The following is a 19,611-nucleotide window of genomic DNA, read 5'->3' as shown; positions in this document are numbered from 1 at the left end:
GGAGGCGGTTACTTCTGAAAACTTTTCATCCAGTTTTAAAAATGATTGGCAAAGGCACATGCTTCTTCAAGCCCCTTCAACTTGAACAATTTCTGCATCTGAAGCAAAGATTGAAAGTAACTATAAGTGAATAGATGGTTAAAAAAAAAAAGTTTAAATTGCATTATCTGTCTCACAGGTTTGAGGTTCAAACCTGGGCGTTCTGCGGTGTTGCATTTGTGGGCGTTACGATGTCAGATTGGGGAGGGGATGATCGAAAAGTCAATCCCCCCAACTACATTTTTCCAGAGCAGAATTCTGGTCTGTTGGGTGCCCTTCCTCCCCAGGTGGGTGCCTACTCTTCTCTTTGCCAGAAATTACACTCGTGTTGGGCTCTGTTTCCTTTGCTCGTCATTACCTTTGGATCACGCGGAAAGAAGGTTCTTCTGTAAAGCATTTCTGTTAGTATAGATGGAAAATATCATAAAAGTGTGCACATAGTGTTCTCGCTTTTATGACAAAGTTTGGAGTCCGATAGGTTTGCTGTAAATAAACAGCCGGACTCGAGCGAAAATATCAGCCGTAGGAGAGTACCAACTTTAACGACATTTGCAGTCGAGTGTGGCGACTAAATGTCGCATAAAATGCTGTTGTTTGAGATAATTTTGGGTAGTTTTCTTCGTTTTATTCACTATTGACATTTTTGGGTCTTGATGGACGCGTTTCCGGTGCACCTCGGTTCACACAATCGACGTGTGTACGGGAGGGGGCTGGGGGTGGTCCCCGGACGTCTGGGGCGGCCTCGTCTGTTTATCATCTCGGCAAACGCCCTCCTACAGCTTCAACGTCGCCCTAAATCGCCTTTTGCGCACCTCGACTAAAGGCTGCCAATTTATTCTACGGATTCTGACTGAAGTCTGAACCCCCCCCCCCTTCTCCGCCCCGCCCGTTTGGTTGCGTCTTAACGGCCACACGTCCAGCTGATTGCATTGAGTGCCTTTCAATTCTTCTGTTCGAACGGCAGCGTTTTTTGTCGAGGCCCTCTTCGTTCGCCTCACCTATTCGCCATTTTTTCGAGGACTGTTCATCGGACGAAAAAGCGTTTTGTTCTCGTCCCCTTCGCTTCTTTCCCCTTTCTTTTTTTGGGGAGGAAGCGAGCGAGCAGGCCGCGGACTCATCCCCGGCCTCGCGTAGCTTCCTGCGGCCGGCCGCCATGGGCGACACCAGCGAGAGAAGCAAGCCACCCGGTCTCCCTCCCCGCTGTCCCTGCGGCTTTTGGGGGTAAGTCGTGTCGGAATAAGACCAAGGTGCCCCCGGTGAGAGCGGATGGAAAACGTCGAAGTGGTCCAAAAAACCCATTGTTGTTGTTCCGAGGAGTAGGCCGAGGGTGGGGGGTTGGGAAGTTGGCTGATATATAAACCAACTGCAAGCGTTAAAGTGGCCGAATGCCGGCCGTTTGGCAACTTTAGGCCCCAGATCTCGGAGAGGTTGCCTTTGGGGGCATTTGGACAGCCGGTCCGTCGCGTTTAAAACACATTTGAAAAGCTGACGTGCCCACGGAGGAGATGATTTATTGGCAGCAGCAGCAGGTTCCTTTTAAAGCAAACTCTGTTACTGCTCCCGTCAACGACCAATTTTCGGTTGAATTTCGACTTAAAGTGCTCAGTGTAGTAATGATGTGGCTATATATCTATTTCCCCTCATTGCACTGCCTGTCTTTCTGATGTCACGTCAAAGTGGATGTACGGTTACAGTATGTTGCATACCGGATGTGATTCACTGCCCGCTGTACGTCATCAAGCAGCACTTTGAGCCATTATCGCTTTAAGGACACGTGAATTGTTTCAATTGTGTGCTGGTAAACTACGCTCACATGTTGGCAAACGAAAACGCTGTCAGTGTTGATCCATGCCAGCATATCAGAGCAATCCCAACAGAGAGATCAGGCAAGTGGGCCCCCACACGGCCGCTTGAAGGATCTTGAACCGACAGTGCTTTTTATAGTCCATGATGTTAATTTTACCTTTTTATTTTGTTGAAGAAAAAAAAAGTGTAACAATTGATGGGCAGTTAATATTAAAGTCATTGACAACTATTTTGTGACTAGATTAATCATTTATGGACCTTGTTTAACTTAAAGTTGTGCAACTCCTTGGAATGGCTGCCTCTCCACTATTAAATACTAAATATTCTGTGTGTGATGTAAATATACTTACATACGCACACAGACATCTTTTTGTTTTAAAAGAACAATGATCAACGTTTTTGCTCATTTTCTGGCATGTTACGGACCAAACCTGTAACTCTCATTATATTTCCTGTTTTCAAGTAAATGGATGCAATTGCAAAAAAACAAACAAACAAACAAAAATCATCCAATTAAGACTCTTATTGATTCTTAAAATAATCAGTTATAATCTAAAAAAAGAAAAGCTGACATGTTTGGGCTTTCGAGATAATCCAATCATCTTGATCTATTCTCATTTGTTGGAATATTCTCAAATAGTAAAACTATGGTAGACCTTGTCTATGTGGCCCTAACGTAAAATATACTGGTGTATATATTATTTCCCCAGGTTGCTTATCAATACTTGCCTCATGATGTCACACACTGCCACATTGGTGGTTGATTAATTTTTTTCATTCTGGCGCTTATCGATAGTTTGAATGGAAAATCCTCCCAATCCCAACTGCCAAAATGCCAGACAAATACCAATGACGTGGTCGAAAACTATAGATGTATTGGGCCACTATAAACTTTTTTATAAGAATAAAATGGTGTACTGTCTTTTTTTTTTTTTTTTTTAAAGATGCCAAATTTTTGTAGTATTACGTAATATTGGCACAGTAGTGCTTCACTAAATGTGAAAGATTAATTAAAATCCTCCACATATTCTGGAGTTCCAGATGTTTTTCTGCCGAGAGGCCCGAAGTGGGGTCATTCACATTTCTCAGGCTTATCAACGTCAATGGCAAAGATCGCAAAGATCTCCGGCTTCCCTTTCCGCCGCTGAGCCAGCGCCGTCAACATAAACACAAGAGCTTTTGAGTGGGTCTCCTCCACAGAGGCAACCAATCGGAGGATAGCGGGCGGTCGATCAAGTAGCTCTCACGGGGGCCTTTTCTGGACACTCGTATGACAAAACAAAGGTTTTTCTGTTGTTGTTTTTTTAAAATTGACTCTTTTATGCTAATTCCATGTTAGTCACTCTATGGAGGTCTAAATAGCCAAACTATGGGACTTTTTAAAAAGTTTAATGGCATTTCCATTCCTTTCTATGAAGACGGATGATTTGAGATATCGGTGTTGTGATTTAGGAGCGTGTTTACAGAATGAATTGGACTCAAACCATAAGGCGCCATTTTATACAAATTATCGCAGCATGGTTATGGTGTGTGTGTGTGTGTGTGTGCGCACACACAATAGTCACATTGCAGCTCCTGCAATGTTTGTGTGCTGTATTGTTATACAGTGAATTAAGTTATATTAATAAATGACCATAGGGACCTGTTGGGACATAATAAGATTAGAGCCATAGTTGCAGTAAATTATAACCCTTCAAACAAATATACACGGCGCAGCCCAGCGTGTTGTATATTTTTCACATATGAAATCCAGAGGACACAGACAAAAAACGTACATGCCTACATCTACTGTATATCTTAAGGATATGCTGAGCAAATATACGTTGCAACAGAATACGGTGGAGGTGGGGGTGCACTCGGGGGACAGGCTCAACCTGTTATTGATGGGACAAACTTCAGGCGTGCACAACCTCTATTGAATATAGTGTACTTAAAATTAGAAATACTAATAAATATATTAAAACATGTAAAATAACACATTGATTAAAACCTCTAAAATTGTCTACCAAATTTACTGTTCTAGAATCTAGAGACTTAATGCATTTTTCACATATTTTAACAAATGTACCTTGGGTGTATCATATTTAATGCCTGTACACTATCTGTAGCATATTTCCATCATATGTAATAATCTGCTCTAGGGATGCACGATTATGTTTTTTTTAATCAATATTGTAATCACAATGATTAATCACAGTAATTGTTCATGTGAGGGCCAAAGCTTTATTTTTACTGCACTACTTTTCAACAAAAGGTTTTCAATGCAAAATCACCTTTTAAATAAAAACAAAGGATGGCTGATGATAGATAAATGTACCCCCAAAAATGTCCATTTTAACAAGGTATCGCTGAATAAATCTCTTATTACAAAGTGCTGTCACTACTTGAAACTTAATGGAAGCAAATAGTTTGTGCATAATAGGCAGTGATGGGCTGTAAGCAGCAATTTTTCATTTGAAAACCTCCGTCAGTATAATTATCTGCCAAAGTGCAGGTATGTCTCTGTTGTTCTGTTTGAACATTGGTCAGTCATGTACGGTCACAAACCGCAAAGAACTCGACAGTTGTTATTTCTTTCTATTTATTCATGGCATTTTTTTAAACTGCAGAAGACAAGCCAAAAAGTTGAAGTCCAAGCAGGAACTAAAATGATATTGTTTTTCTGTGACATGCTGCCTCTACCCAACTTGCTGAAAAGGCCATCTTAAAGATAATGCTTCATATAGTTCTCAATCAATGACAAGCCTTTAATGAAGCCTTAACCATACTTTTTATAATTATATTTCAATACACAGCATCGAACACCCATGTAGACTCCCGGCCTTGCATTCACTTTTTAGTTGCTCATGTGCAGGGTTGCATCGGCAACTCTACACAGTGGTCTGGTCCATTCGGGCTTGACCAGGTTGCAGTGTGCGGCAGGCTGAGAGCAGCTTTTGTTCTGGGGTCAACTGAGGAGGTGCGGGCAATTTTGTCCATATTGGCAGAAGATGAAATGCAGCGAGATGAAAGGCGCCACAAGAACCGAGCGTGTCACCTTCTTGATCCCACTCCAATCCCTCCCACTAGTAGTTGGTGCCTCTTGTAATGGAAATGCAATGGAGGTCAGGCGAGGCCAAGTGAGAGCGGAACCAGCCCGTTCTGGAATTTGTGATGGAAAAGCGGAGTTAGTGTATTTGAGATTGTATATCATTGTTAGTAAAGAAATAAACCTATAGGTGAATCATTGTGTTCTCATATGTCACCCCCCAAAACAAAACTACACTAGAATTTTGCAGCCATCCATTTTATGAGATCCGGTTATCCTCACAAGGGTCGCGGGACTGCTGGAGCCTAACCCAGCTATCTTCGGGGCAGGAGGTGGGGAACACCCTGATCTGGTTACCAACCACCTTCAGTCTTCAATTAATGCATGTTTATGTGATGTGGGAGAAAACCCACACAGGCAATGGAAGAACATCTACCTCCTCACAGGGGAGGCTGGGTTTTGAACCCCGGTCCTCAAAACTGAGAGGCAGACGCTCTAATCAGTCATGCATCTAGCTACCCAATTCAACAGCTTTATCAAAATGATGACAGCACAAACCTAAATACATCATACACCTTGGCAACGTGTATAATTTATAGACAAACCCCATTATCATTTGCTCCTCAGAGCTAGAGTTGTTTTGGGTAGTAAGAGCTACTTATAGCTAACAGCTAAAACTAGAAAGTTGTTTACAGTCTGGAGTGGAAGGGAAGCATATAAACCCTTTTGCAGATGGAAATATGACAGCTGACCTATCTTCACAATGACCAGTTTTTCTTGAAATGTCAGCAAAAAAAAAAAAAGTCTTGGTCCAGCTTTAGGACAGGAAAATGCTGATGTACGTGTGCTACGGCCCAAGTGTAGAGTGACGTAAAATTGCTGAATGTGACATCTGATTGGTTGAGGGAAAAAAAAAAAAGACATAGTGTGTTTGTCTTGTGCCACCACTTGGGATTCTGACTGCCCTGGGCAGATTACATTAAAATTGCAACATATCAGTTGAATTCTGGTTGGACAAAAAAACAAACAAATAAATAAATAAATATACGCACAAGCTAGGAAACCCCACACACACTATGAAAAGGCTAATTAAATCCAATTCACATTGTTCATAAAGTAGGAAAATGCATTTTCTTGTCTACAAACCTTACTCGTGAGGTAATTTCAAATGTAAATATATACATTTTAGTTTAAACTTGGCATTTCTTGCATTAAAAACGACTTTAAAAAAAATAAATAAGAGGAACACAAGTTAGTTATCATGATATAAAGGCCCAATTTTATCCCACTGTGATATCTGTTGGAACACTACGTAGCACTGTGTAAGTTGTCAAAAAGAGGCATTGTTAAATGGTAAATAAAAAAAGAGATCTAGCGCAAGATGGGTTGAGAACTACATTGGCGAAACCAGACTAATGTAAAGGGAGCGTAGACAGCGTACGGCTGTCCCGCAGTGTTACTCACTCACAAAGTTAGCTCTTAAACAAGCAATTGTGACGTCAGATGCGCAATCCCCACAATTCTGTGTGCGCGTGTGTGCGTGCGTGAGAAAAAAATACCTTTTGGGAAAATCCTCTGCCACACCATGCCCAACAGGGTGTCGACTATTTAAAGGTATTATAAACGAACTATACATTAGCAATGGTGTAGGACTCATGTTTTAATGAAGAATTAAGACGTTAAGCGTTGTCAACAAGCATCTTTTCTTGAGGAGAAATTTTAAACTGCAAATTTAGTAAGAGAAATTAAGTGTTTTCTAAGTGCATTGGTCAAAGTAGGATGTCTTTTAAGTCAACTAAATCAAGTCTGAGTGAAGTCACTAGTTATTGCTCTTCAAGTCCAAGTCGAGTTGCAAGTCTTTAAATATATTGTCGTTTTAAGTTATCAATTTCATGACTAAAGTCTAACTCGAGTCCAGGTTGTGAGATTCTAATCTGATTCAAGTCCACACCTCTGGCAAGAGCTTTACAAGAACCCACTCATCCCGTCCCCACATACAAACACAAACATCCACGCACACAGCTCATATTGATTAACGGCGTAGACGACATGATCATGCACAGAGGATCCGGATGAGGTACTATGCCCTGGGGGAGTCATCCACACAGAGAGGTGCCACAAGGGGCTGCCGCCACAGAGCCCACCATGAAATGGATAGACCGGGATGGACCCCACATCATGAAGTCCCCTCAGTAACCAAAAACCCCAGGATAAGATCCCTGATGCAGAGTGGAAAAACCCCTCAAAACGTGGAGGCTCCTGTGAGGAGACATTTTAGTTTAACAGACTGAAAGTCATACTGTCATTGGGAGATGAATTTTCTTAACTTTACGGAGTTTTTATCAAGAGCTTTTTTTTCGTGTGTACCTACCTTTTTAAAATATAAAGGTTTTCACAAAAATACACACAATCAGAAAGTGGGAGACTTTGGGCATGTTGAGACTGCAAAACGGGCCAAACATTCTCTGGAATTCACAAAACAAACTGCACTTTCCATTTTAGACGTTTGTAAATGTTGGTGCAAAGGGACCCCTAACAATGATCTTTTCTCTCGCTGCAGGTCCAGTAAGACCATGAACCTCTGTTCCAAGTGTTTTGCTGGTAAGTTGATTCAACCTATTCACATCCTTCCATGTCCCGATGCACAGAATTCACACGTGACAATGTAGGGAGTTCACTGTATAAAGCATATTCATATCATGGATAATTTAGAATTTTCAAGGAGAGCTAATTTGCATGTACCCCAAGGCCCCCCCCCAGAGAAAATGAATTGGTCATAACTAAGGCTGGTACTGTTGTATATTTTTAGAATCACATTTTTTATTCTTTTGAATGATCAAATACTTATTTTGCATTTTTTCCATGGTTATTATTCAATCATTATTTGGTATTGTTGAATGCTTAAAACTAAATAACCAACAATTAAGACTCATCACATAAAAAGGAGTGGTGTTTTACTCACTAACCTTTTTGAAGAATAATTTCTAAGTTCTTACTGATTAATGGTAAATGGACTGAACTTTCATTTATATCTCTCTCTCTATATATATATATATATATATATATATATATATATATATATATATATATATCACTTTATCTACACCATCACAGTGCCCAAAGCGCTTTAGAAAGCCTCACATTCTCACACACATGCGCATTCATACACACATTAATACACCAATGGGTGGCCTCTGGCAATCCACGGCGCTGTCAGGCCCACTGGAGAATGTAAAATGTTAATTTGAAGGAGGAGCTACTAGTTTAAAATACACATCTGAGGCTGCTTCAGGTTAACGGCGTCAATTGCACTTTGTTTTCCCAAGTAAAAGCAGATGTTTGCACATGTTGTATTTTGATGAAGCACAAACGAGGCTTTCATGAAGGCCTGGTAAAAATATGAGAGCATTTACAGATGAAAGGCTGGAATCAGGGGGTTAGGACAATTTTAGGTCCAACACTGGTTTTGAATTAGTAGTCTTATTATCAAAATAGTTGTTTTAATGATTGATTGCGACAAATCGAGTGCTGACTTTTTCCCTCCTTTGGACGCTACAGACATCCAGAAGAAGCAGCCAGATGACGATTGTCCCTCTCAGGACAGCAGCAGCGAGACGACCACAACCACCATCACAACCATCACCAACAGCGGCACCACCGCCGCCCCCGCCACCACCACCACCACCAACACCACCACCAAGACTCCATCTATATCGTCGTCAGTGTCGCCATCTTTGTCCTTGCCCACCACCACCACCACAGAGCTCCCAGTTACCAAGGAACCCTCGCCTATGTTCGCCACCTCCAAGGAGGGTAAGCAAACAGGAAAAGCCTTGTACATAATTAATGTAAACATTTGCACATGAAAGACTGAATTTAAATGGAATTTACATGGGATTGAATAAAGAACATAAAGGTATGTTCTCTCCAACTTTCAGGCGTGTCGTCCACAGTGACAGCGCAGAGTACGATGTGCACACCCACAAAACGTCCTCGAGAGTCGGGTACGGTCTTGCTCCTCTAGTCCTATATCCCCGACCCAGCAAATCCACGCTTAACTCCTCCTCTTGTCTCTTCTGCGACCTTCAAAGCCTCTGGCTCGGAGAGCGAGGCCACGCCGGAGAAACGGCCGCGGGCGGAGGCGAAAGACGGAGGAGACGACGGCAGCGAGGAGCAGGCAGGCAGCACGCCCAAGCAGAAGAACCGCCGCCGCTGCTATAGCTGTCAAAGCAAACTGGAGCTGGTGCAGCAGGAATTGGGCTCCTGTCGCTGTGGTCAGTACAAAGATCCAATTTTTGAACATTTCTTTCCCATGTTGCTGCCCTGTTTGAGGTTTACGGTTTTTTTTTTTTTTTTTTAAAGTCTAGTCATGCTAAACATTGGTACCAAAAGGGCAACTGGCTTTGGGGGCGGAATTTTCAGAATTGTAAGACATTTAGTTAATGACTAAAATTACTGTTTCAGACCAAAATGGCAAAAAAAAAAAAAAAATCTTTTGGGGCATTCCCTTTTGTGATCTATCCATGTATCTGTCTGTCTGTCTGTATCTAATACTCATTCATTCATCCATCCATCCATCCATCCATCCATCCATCCATCCATCCATCCATCCATCCACCCACCTTTCTATCTCTATCTAATATCCATCCACCCATATCTCTATCTAGTCTATCTAATTCTATTTATGGGATGGAGGGGGTCTAATGTCTCGTCAGTCAGTCAAACTTACTTGAAAGTGACGCCATGACCCCTCACGCTCTCCTCACGTGTTCCAGGCTACGTGTTCTGCATGCTTCACCGGCTCCCCGAGCAGCACGACTGCCTGTTCGACCACCTGGGGCGCGGACGCGAGGAGGCGGTCCTCAAGATGGTCAAGCTGGACCGCAAGGTAGGGCGCTCGTGCCAGCGTATCGGCGAGGAGTGCTCCTGATCGGCTGCCGCGCCCGCTCCCACGAGGCGTTTTGCACGCCTGATGAGGAATGCAGACGTGTGGCTGAATGGAGGCAAGAAGAAAAAGAAGATGAGGAGGAGGCTATTTTGGACCTGAACGCCGCTTACACTCACATAGCCTTAATCCCTCCCCATTGCCCTGGATTTTTCCTAATCACAGGAAGTCGCGCAGAACACTTGCCGCCTTTCTCTCTCAGGTCGAACCCACCTTCCTCCTCCTCTTCCATCTTCAATTTTTTTTTTTTTCCGGGGGGGTGGGGCAAACACCATTGTGTTGCCTGCCGGTGGAAATCTTTTGAGCGGGACTTGTGCTCACATGGACTCCAGGAGAACACAACCCCATCCGTATCGCATGTGTGAGAGACTATGAGAAAGTTTGTGTGAGTGATGAGAGAGTGCGCGACAGTTTCCCCTTCGTCCTCACGATGCTCGGAATGGTACTCCAACGACGGGGAAGTACGACTGAAGTTTTTTTTTTTTTTCTTCCCCCCCTGTTCCGATGTAAGTTGTTCCCCAGAACGCGACCCGCAGAGTCCCCGAAGAATCACCCGACCACCTCCGAGGCTTCTGTTAATTTATTTTTGGGGCTGTTTTGTGGCTACAATTAATTGATCGGGTGGTGTTTTGTAATTATTAGGCTGTGGGGATGTTTTGCTTGTTTTGGAAAAGTGAACCGAATCTTTTCTTCCGTGTCTCTTTGTCGACGCCCGCCAGCCGGGCTAACGTTAGCGGCGAGCGTACGAATGCGTCACGGTCGCCGTCGTTAGTCGTCGTGCCGAGCTTGCATGCGAGTTTAGTGACAGTTTAAGAAATTGAGCTACCGTGTTGGCACATTTTGAATTTTCTTCATAGAAACGACAAATTGTTATCCTGATATCAGAGGAGAAGTAATACACATTACTATCATATTTTGGGCCTAAAATGTTCCCGGTTATACATGGGCATTATTTTTTGGGGGGGGGGGGGGGGGGGTCTATTCCTGAAATGGTGTTTGGAGCCCCACTAATTGACATCCAAATGCCTCACTTTAAATTGGAGTATTATGCGTTATGGCGTCTTCTCAAGCCAACGGCGCACGCAACAACAAAAAGCTTTCCAAATTTTCAAGATTTCATGTCATCTGTTCATCTAGTAGAGATGGTTCCAATTTTGTAGCAGTCAGACAAAATCACAAGTCGTTCTTTGAAAGGACCCCTGAAAACGTTCAGAATGAGCCTACATGACTCGGATGCAGTGGAAGCCAAAAATTCCACGCCACAAATTTCAAACCCCGCCACTCAAAGTGACTTCTTCTAAAGACTTTTGTTGTGTCGTCGCTCTTAATCAGCGACACACTTTGGACTGGATTGTATGGCGTTTGCACAAGGATGCGTTTGTTGCTTCCGTCGGGGAGGAAGCGGAGCGTCGCAACTCGATGGAGAAGCAACGGGAAAAGCGGACGGACTATGCGGAATTGTTCCTCGTCATCCTCTTCAAGCTCTTCCTCCTCTGGAGATTCAGAATGGCGCTAAAGGGAGAAGAAGAAGAAAAATGTCACAGATCTTTGTTCTTCTTGGGATCTTTTTTTGTTTTTGTTTTTGAGTGCTGTTGAGAAATGGAAGAAAAAGAAAATATCTTTCTGTACCTTTTCAAAGCAAAGAATTATTTAACCTTATATCAGTTTGAGTTACAACCTAGCATAGAGTGGCATAGTTTCATTGTATTAAGAAAAAAAAAACAGTTCTGTCCTATTTCTCTTTCATTTGTGTTCTGTTTTCTGCTGAGGAAATAAACTGGATTAGAGGTTGTTTGTAGTTTTTTTGAAGGAAGGACTAAATGCTTCCCACCAAACATCAGTCGGAGTCTCTTCACCGATGGCACTGGTGTCAGTGTTGACCTGATTTAGACCTCCTAGCAACCTGCGTCACATTTTGGATACCAATCAGCGGTTAAGGGAGAGGAAAGTGTCTGGCCCAAATTGTTTGAGCAATTAATATGATTAATGCAATATTTTGATTAATCATAAGTTAATCTTAAATTTTGACAGCCCTAGTTACAAAAAAAACCTTCCATAATGACCCCTTTAAAAACAATTTAGTTATAGTTTTCTATATTTTTCAAGGGAAAAAAATTGTATAGCTATAATCCAACATGTTTATGACAGTTATGTACTGTATGTTGGGTCAGGTAGGAAAGGAAAGTCACTCCGCGCTAAATTTGATCGCTAAATTATCCTCTCCTGATACCAAATTATGGCTTCAGATTAAAACACTAATATTTTGATATACAGAACAATATATTGCGTGAAAATCATGATGTCCCAAAAATGGGACACTGCCACGAATGGGTTAACTCACGTGATCATAATACATTACCACCACCGAGAATCCCCCCCCCATCATATATATACATATATATATATATACACACTGTACATTTGACATCAAAAGGCCATTCAAAGGAGTCCCAGAATAATCTGGAGCAAAGGTGTTCCTCTGGAAAACACTAGATGGCGGTAGAGCAGTGCCTGACAGTGGTTCGGGGTTTTTCTCTGTCACAGGCTATTAACCACACTTCTTGTGTAATCTGATAAAACTAATTGGATCGAAGAAAAAAAAAGTTTACAAGCTAAAAGTCAAGTGTCTATTGTCTGTCTCCTTTCTATTTAGCCATCCCTAATCCGAGAGTGAGCAAACTTGCGTTTAAGGGCCGCGTTTGAGTTTTAAAACAGATGCGGCAAGGCATTCCCCGTGGAAGATTTAAGTTAAAGTTGGCATGTAAAATTCTTGTAAAATGCATTGAATACATTTATTAACTTTTAATTTTTAAAATAATGAAAATCTGCAAATCTGTGCTTGTAACTGCCAAAATCAAACAGGGATACATTTAAAGAAATCGGCAAATGCCAAACCACCATTATTCAGGAATGTACTTAAATATTTTTAGCAATATCAATCCGTCCCTATACTTAATCTCTGACTTTTAGCAATTTTGTTTTTATGTTTTTTTTTAACCTTGAAATACTTCTATTTCAAGTTTTCCCATACTATTGTACTGTATTCAGTAAGAGTCGCCAGGTGGCGCTCTCGCATAAGAAAACGCGCGGGCACGCACGCACGGCCTGCACTTCCTCGCTGATTCCAAGTGGCGTGCGCGCGCGCGCACGCACGCACGCACGCTCGCGAGCACGCCGACCAGGCTGGAATCTATCGTGCTGCTCCTCAGAGTTGAAGGTGTGACCCAAGTGGCGACAAGTCTTTTTTTTTTTTAATTTTAATTTTATTTTATGGTTGTTGGCGTCATAGTTTGTCGGCTCGGAAGCTGAGGCGAGGATGTGCGCGCGTTGGCGGCCGCGTCGTCGAACGGGTTCGGTTCGAGTTCCCGGGGGCACCGGCTGCTGCTGCTACTGTGGCCGGGAATGAAGCGTGTTTGTCGGCGTGTGTCGGTAGCCACGGCCGTGCTGGTGTGGCTCGGGGCGCTCGTTTACCTGCTGGTGCTCAGCCGGAGGAGGCTGCCCGAGCTCGGCGTGGCTGCCGCGGCCGGTGCCGTTGGCGCAGCCGGTGCCGGTGCCGGGGCGGAACAAACCAAGCAGGTAAGACCCACCAACCTGTCTCACACTTTTCCCCAAAAGTTTTTTGTTTGCGCGTGAATGCGCATGCGCCCGTTTGTCACGTGGGACCGCCTGTGTCAAAAATTGACAGCTGCCTGTCATGAAAGACTTGATCTGTTTCATCTTTATCCGAAAGAATTAAAACGAAATTTTTCAGAACATAAATATGAAAAAAAGGACAGGATACAATACTAAAGTAAATATATTTAAAGTTACTTAAACATGTTCTGCTTAAAGATTTTGTCACAAATGGCTATCTGGCATCTTTGATTGTCAGGAAGGACTCCAGACGTGATGTTTCATTAATTTTTTTGTTCAAGAGAAAGACCGCTCACACATTTATGTGCTGCCAGCGAAACGCAGCATTTCACCTGCATGTTGTCGTCGAGGCTGTGGAATAATATTTTTGAATTGAATGATTCGCGACTGGATTGTTCCGGTTGTTTTAGAAGACTTTTCACCTATCATGTAAAGGAGGCTCAGTTAACACAGTCTGACTGGTGTGGCGACACTCAACTATTTACGCCACAAGTAAGAGGTGCACCCCCAAAATCACAGATATCTCGTTCAAAAAAAGAACAGTTGTGGACAAAAAGTAGCCTTTCTGCCAGACATCCCAACATCTCTCCTTTTTTGCATTCTTGAGAGTGGCATCGTTCGACTTTCAATTGATTTCTTGCTGGAAGGTCACAATAGACCTTTCCGACTGGCGATTTTAAGATCCGCCCCCTTAGCTACAGTCTCCATGTCCCAGAAGCTTCGAAAATGGCGATTGAACATAACATGTTTGAAGTCGATTCTCTATTAGTTATTCCAGATAATATTGGAGTATGATTTTTGCCAAATGCGTCAGACTTGTCCAAGAGAGTTCTACAGAGAGGTCTCAAATATTGCACGCAAGGATACGTACACAGGATTAAGATTTTGGACGGAGCAGGACGCAATGTCAGAGTGGCAGCGAAACGTTGGCGATCGATGCAAAAAAAAAAAAAAAAAAAAGTTTCACGCCTCACAAACTTCATCTTGAAATCCAAGAGGATAAAATAGTGGAATCGTACTGCGCATGTAAAGCGGGGTGAGTACTTTTTAACTTGGAAAGATCACGAGTAATATCATTGTAGTCTCTATATGTAGTTGCCTAAATATAATTTCTGTTATTCAAATATTTTCAGTCAGAATAACCAGTGAGATAATTTCAGCTAAATTTTAATTGTGATATTGTATATTCACAAATTGTTTATTTGTATGCTGTGGATGATGAGTAGATTTCATTCTATGATATTTAAAATGAGGATTTGAGGTTTGCAACATACGTTGCAATGACGTAATGAACCGGAAGAAGAACGAAAGTTAGACAAAAAAAGAATGACAGTGGAAATATGGACGGTGGGGTGCCGGACGCGGCGCCTTGGCTGGGGTGGCTCATTTTCGGCGCCGAGGTGGCTTATCACGGAGCCGAACCGGGGCGCTTTACGGCGTTGTCGTCGCACACACCTGAGTGCGCCATTGGCCGCAGCGTTGTTCAGAGCCGCTGCCATCCGCAAGCCGACGCGGCAGCCTTCACTGGCAAGGCAACGCAGCAGCCTTATGTTTGTTGATATTTTTCACACTGAGTTGTACGTGAGGTCTTCCGCGAGCCTTAGTCCATCGTAGACACTTCGTCAACTGTGTTTTAGGCTTTGGAAAATGAATCAACCGGGCCCGTCGTAACCTTGCCAGATGTCTTTCATCACAATTGCATGTTCCCCAAGCGCATCTGAGGACCATTTTCTTCGTAACATTAACTTTTCCAAGCGCACGCTACTGACAACCAGCATTGGTTGTGGGACAATGTGGCGGGAGGGCCGTGTCAAGCCAGGGGTTAAGACAAATGCGGCTATCTGATTGGCTATTATTTTACGAGTGATTGACAGGTCGGAAAGTTCCATTGTCTTTATGTCTTAATTGTGCCATTTGGTAGCAAACACAAATTCAGCACGAGTGATGTAAACCCCACGATTTTCTTGCAGTTTGAAGTTGACCGCGTTTAACGCTTGAATACTTTCCGAGCTGTGTGATGCAAGGGCGCGCGCTGACTTGCAATCCAAAGTCGTTTCAAAACAACCTTGGCGACAAGCACACTGAGAAAATGTCTGCTGAAACTCCCGCGTTCATATTACATTACCACCAGTAAGAATTTTTTTCCATTATAATTATATACTGTAGATTTTACATCAACGGGCACATTTTTGTATGATCTTGTGACATGGATGTCATCACATCAGTCCAATTATTTCAAGCATGAAACTCCTGATATAGAACCAAAATTGTCAAAGGGGGCTCAGTCCGTGTCTGATCCGTGTGCTCAATAAGCGCCAATGCAAACACAACGTAAAATCCTATTTGCGCATGGATGATTCAAAATGTGAAAACGTGCTGTGTCGTCGATGAAGAGCCGACACAGAAAAGACATTTGGAGGTGGTGATCTGTTCTTTTATTAATGACGGGCAATTTAGACACGGTCAAGTATTTCTTGGAAGCTGGGCCCATTCGTGGAAGCAAATTGAGGATATAATACTTTGTTAAAAGGAAGCTCACTGTATAAAAATGTTTGTCATTTACTGTACCTACCCTCATATCTTTTCCATTAAACATTAACATGTGACGCTTATCCAAAATTTATGCGTAAAATCCCATCAAATCCACCTAATGATAGTCGATCACTTTTTAAATTAGACATGACAAAGTTTGAGCCATAATGGAGGTTTGCTCGCTCTCTCATAATCGCCACCTCAGCCTGTGATTGGCCAGGACATTGCTGTCGACTTCCTGTTTTCCCTCTGCTGCTTTTTTGTCTCGTCGCTTGTAAAACAACACACACACATACACACGCATATGTGTCAGAGATTATTAATGTTCTGCTTGGTGTACGCCATGCTGGCTGCAGCCATTGTTCCTCACTGCAAGCTATTCAACGGGCGCCTGGGAGGGAAATGAAGCTGAGAGCAGCTGGAAGCAGCTCCCATGGAAGCAATCAAAACAATAATAATAACAATTGTAATAATAGGAAGAATAAGAATACATGATAAAAGCACAATACAGCTTCATGGGTTATGTCCTTGAAAAAAAAAAAAAGTATCTGTTGAAAAGAAGCTATCAAGCATGCAGTGTGGTGGACCAAGGGTCAGCACGAGGTTATGACCGATGTGCATTCTTTGAGGCCACTGCCAATTATAATATGTGGCACAAAAAAATCTGAATAACTTGAATAATCAGAAATTATATAGAGTTTGTGCACCTACGTCATCAAATCACGTCACTGGCCAGAAGTGCCGGTCCCAACAAACCATTCTTCAAGGCTAAGTCGGTTGGCGACGACGCAAAAATACGTCTTATAGCACAACGCTCAGAGTTTTCTCTGATACATTAAACATTTAGAAGGTGATAATAAACAAATGTACGTGGAAAAATGAGACACTTGGCATAAAGGACCCATACTTAATGCCGAAGTCGATGTTTTCGCCAATAAGAAATTGGACTGTTAACCCGCTTGGACAACTGGATTTACACGTGAATCTGGTGAGTAAGTCGTCGATTTACACGGAAAAGTTTGAAAGCATAGAAAAGTCTGGACGCATACAAATACTTCGTTGCTGGATTTGTTCTCAATCAGGATTAAACCCCACATAGTGATGGACCCACTCTGATTTTTTTCAATACAAATACCAATATTTACATTTTTAAAAAAACCCTGGTTTTACACAAACTAGCATTCATTAACTATGATTGGGGAAAAACAAAAAAGACAGCGAGTTGCCTCCTCCGTGCACGGAAGCGTGTTGCGGCCACATGTTAAACTTTGGTAAACGTCTCCGTGACAGTTTTTTTTTTTTTTAAATATGGATTGTTCTCAAATGAGTCCAATGCGTATTAAAAAAAAAAGAAAAGAAAATAAACCGCTGGGATAGGCTTCAGCTCCCAAGCGTGTTGTGGCCACACGTTAAAATTCAGTAAATCTCTGTGTGACCGACGGTTTATTTTCTTTTTTTAAATATGCATTGGAGCCATTTGAGAACGATGCATATTTAAAAACAAAAAAAAAACATCTGTCGAGGAGAGGTTTACCAAAGTTAAACGTGTGGCTGCAACACGCTTCCGTGTACGTTGGAGACGACTCCCTATCTTTTTTTTTTTTTTTAACGCATTGTTCTCAAACGAGCCAACTTGGCATTATAAATACTTCTTGGGAATTTGATATTGAGAAGAAAAATTCCTACCTGAAATGAAGTGATCGCTACACAAGCGTGTGCGTATTTTTGTCGGGCACCATCCATCACGTTTAATTGCCGAAATCCATCAATTTTTTTGGTCTTTTCAGCTGGTATTCTATAGAATGACCTCTTTGAATATCTGTCTTGTCTGTTGTAACAACCAACAGCACAACAAGTCTCGGGCATTTTGAATATTCTGCTCCGGTTCAATGTCCCCCACACTGTCGAGCAGCTCTTTTTGACTGGCAATATGGCGCCATGAAAATGGTGGCGTCATGTGCACGAGCTGTATATACATATATACACTGACAAAAATGACTTTTTTTTTCACCTTGACGCCTAAAGCATATACAGTACTTCACCCTTATATTATTTAACTATACAATAGAGATAATGAGCAGTAAAAATGGTTCTTTTTGCTGATTTTCTTTTTGAATGTTTGTTTGAATGTCATTATATTTGTCTTTTGCTGTGATGTGTTCGTGGCGGCACAGTGGATCAGCTCGTAAAGCGTTGACCTCACAGTTCTGAGGTCCCTGGTTCAATACCTCCCCCGCCTATGTGGAGTTTGCATGTTATCCACGTGCCTGCGTGGGTTTTTTCCGGGCATTCCGGGTTCCTCCCACTTCCCAAAAACATGCAGCAATAATTGGACCTTCTAAATTGCCCATAAGTGTGATTGTGTGTGTGATTGCCTGTTTGTCTCCATGTGCCCTGCGATTGGCTGGCAACCAGTCCGGGGTGTACCCCGCCTCCTCCCCGCGACCCCTGTGAGGATAAGCAGCAAAGAAAATGGATGGATGTAATGTGTTAGTGTGAAAAAAGAAAATCTGCTGACATTTGGCTAATAGGGATATATCGCCTGGTTAAATCGACTTCCACATTCCAAAAAGATGTCCTGGATTGAATACAATGCAATTTTTGATTGGTGTGAATGTGAGTGAGAATGCATGTTTATCTGTACGTGGCCTGTGATTGGCTTCCAACCAGGCCATTGTTTGTCTGTGCATGTTCTGGCAAGTGTGGTTTGGTTCAAGTTCACCTTTGAGTCAAGATGTCTTTATGCCCCCCACCATCCCTGTCACGCCACTATCGAATACCCGCGCTCCCCCTGCCGATTACGCCAGCAGACACCTCCACAAGACGGAGAAGCGCATTTGTCCCGTTTTCTTGTTTTGCCGCTTTATGCAATATTCTGCCACTTCGGAAACAAATGGCAATCGTCTGCAGCACAATACAGCATCTTGAAAATCATTTCTGAGTGTGTGTGTGTGTGTGTGTGTGTGTGTAATGTGAGAGAAACTGCTTGTGTGTGTGAATGAGCGTTTGTGTTTTCTATACACTTACAGTGTACACACACACACACACCACACACACACACACACACGCACACACAATGGAATGCAGGTTGTTGTATATTTTATCTTCGCAGACTGTACGAAAAATGTGTGCCATCACTCCCTCCTTACCAAGTAAGTGTCAGCGGCTTAAAACTTTTTTTATTTTGTTTTTACGCAACTGATCATTTTTGCCTCCCACGCTGGGTCATTTAACCTAAAATAGCGGCACTTCTCTAAAAAGTGTTTTTTTTTTTCAACAGTCCTTTTTAAATGAAGCTTAATAGAGATTGTTTGTGTGTCTGTGTGTGTACTACAAGTGTTGCGCTTGATGCCAGATTGAGCCATCCATCATATTTATAGCGACCGCACGATAAAAAGAGGTGACAGAAAAATGGGATAAAGATTACAAGGGGGGGAGGATGTTAGATGAAAGTCAAACTTGAAAGATGAAAGAAAAGTCGCAGGACAGCGGAGAGAAAAACGGAGGGAATAAGGAGGGGTCGTACAGTAAGTGCGGGAGGAGCGCTGGCATGGGACAAAAAGGGGGATGCGGGGCGGAACGAGAGAATGATGACAGAGCAAATGAAGAATAAGAAAAAGTGACCGAC

At 42.6% G+C, this 19,611-nt stretch overlaps 2 protein-coding genes across 4 annotated transcripts in view; both read left to right on the top strand.

The window, feature by feature from the left end:
* Positions 1–212: 212 nt before the first annotated feature.
* Positions 213–11,609, top strand: LOC133496361 (AN1-type zinc finger protein 3-like). Of its 2 annotated transcripts, none has more exons than XM_061811831.1 (6): positions 213–326; positions 7,434–7,474; positions 8,432–8,686; positions 8,812–8,877; positions 8,965–9,147; positions 9,649–11,609. In XM_061811831.1, exons 1-6 carry the CDS (start codon positions 250–252, stop codon positions 9,801–9,803), a joined length of 777 nt encoding a protein of 258 aa, XP_061667815.1. In that variant the 5' UTR covers positions 213–249; the 3' UTR covers positions 9,804–11,609. The 2 variants fall into 2 exon arrangements, with proteins under 2 accessions (XP_061667815.1, XP_061667816.1); XM_061811832.1 differs by lacking the exon at positions 213–326 and adding an exon at positions 560–1,260.
* A 1,319-nt stretch (positions 11,610–12,928) lies between these two features.
* Positions 12,929–19,611, top strand: part of galnt14 (UDP-N-acetyl-alpha-D-galactosamine:polypeptide N-acetylgalactosaminyltransferase 14 (GalNAc-T14)) — a 71,274-nt gene continuing 64,591 nt past the window's right edge. The window contains exons 1-2 of one of the 2 annotated variants that reach the window (XM_061812840.1): positions 12,929–13,035; positions 13,108–13,394. In XM_061812840.1, the coding sequence (XP_061668824.1) occupies positions 13,221–13,394 (174 nt within the window). In that variant the 5' untranslated portion in view covers positions 12,929–13,035; positions 13,108–13,220. The remainder of the gene's footprint in view (positions 13,036–13,107; positions 13,395–19,611) is intronic. The other variant, XM_061812841.1, reaches the window with a different exon arrangement.

Source organism: Syngnathoides biaculeatus, chromosome 23, assembly GCF_019802595.1.
Source record: "Syngnathoides biaculeatus isolate LvHL_M chromosome 23, ASM1980259v1, whole genome shotgun sequence".
Taxonomy (NCBI): Eukaryota; Metazoa; Chordata; class Actinopteri; order Syngnathiformes; family Syngnathidae; genus Syngnathoides; species Syngnathoides biaculeatus.
Note: the sequence above shows the minus strand (reverse complement) of the source record. Positions and strands in the feature narration are given on the sequence as shown.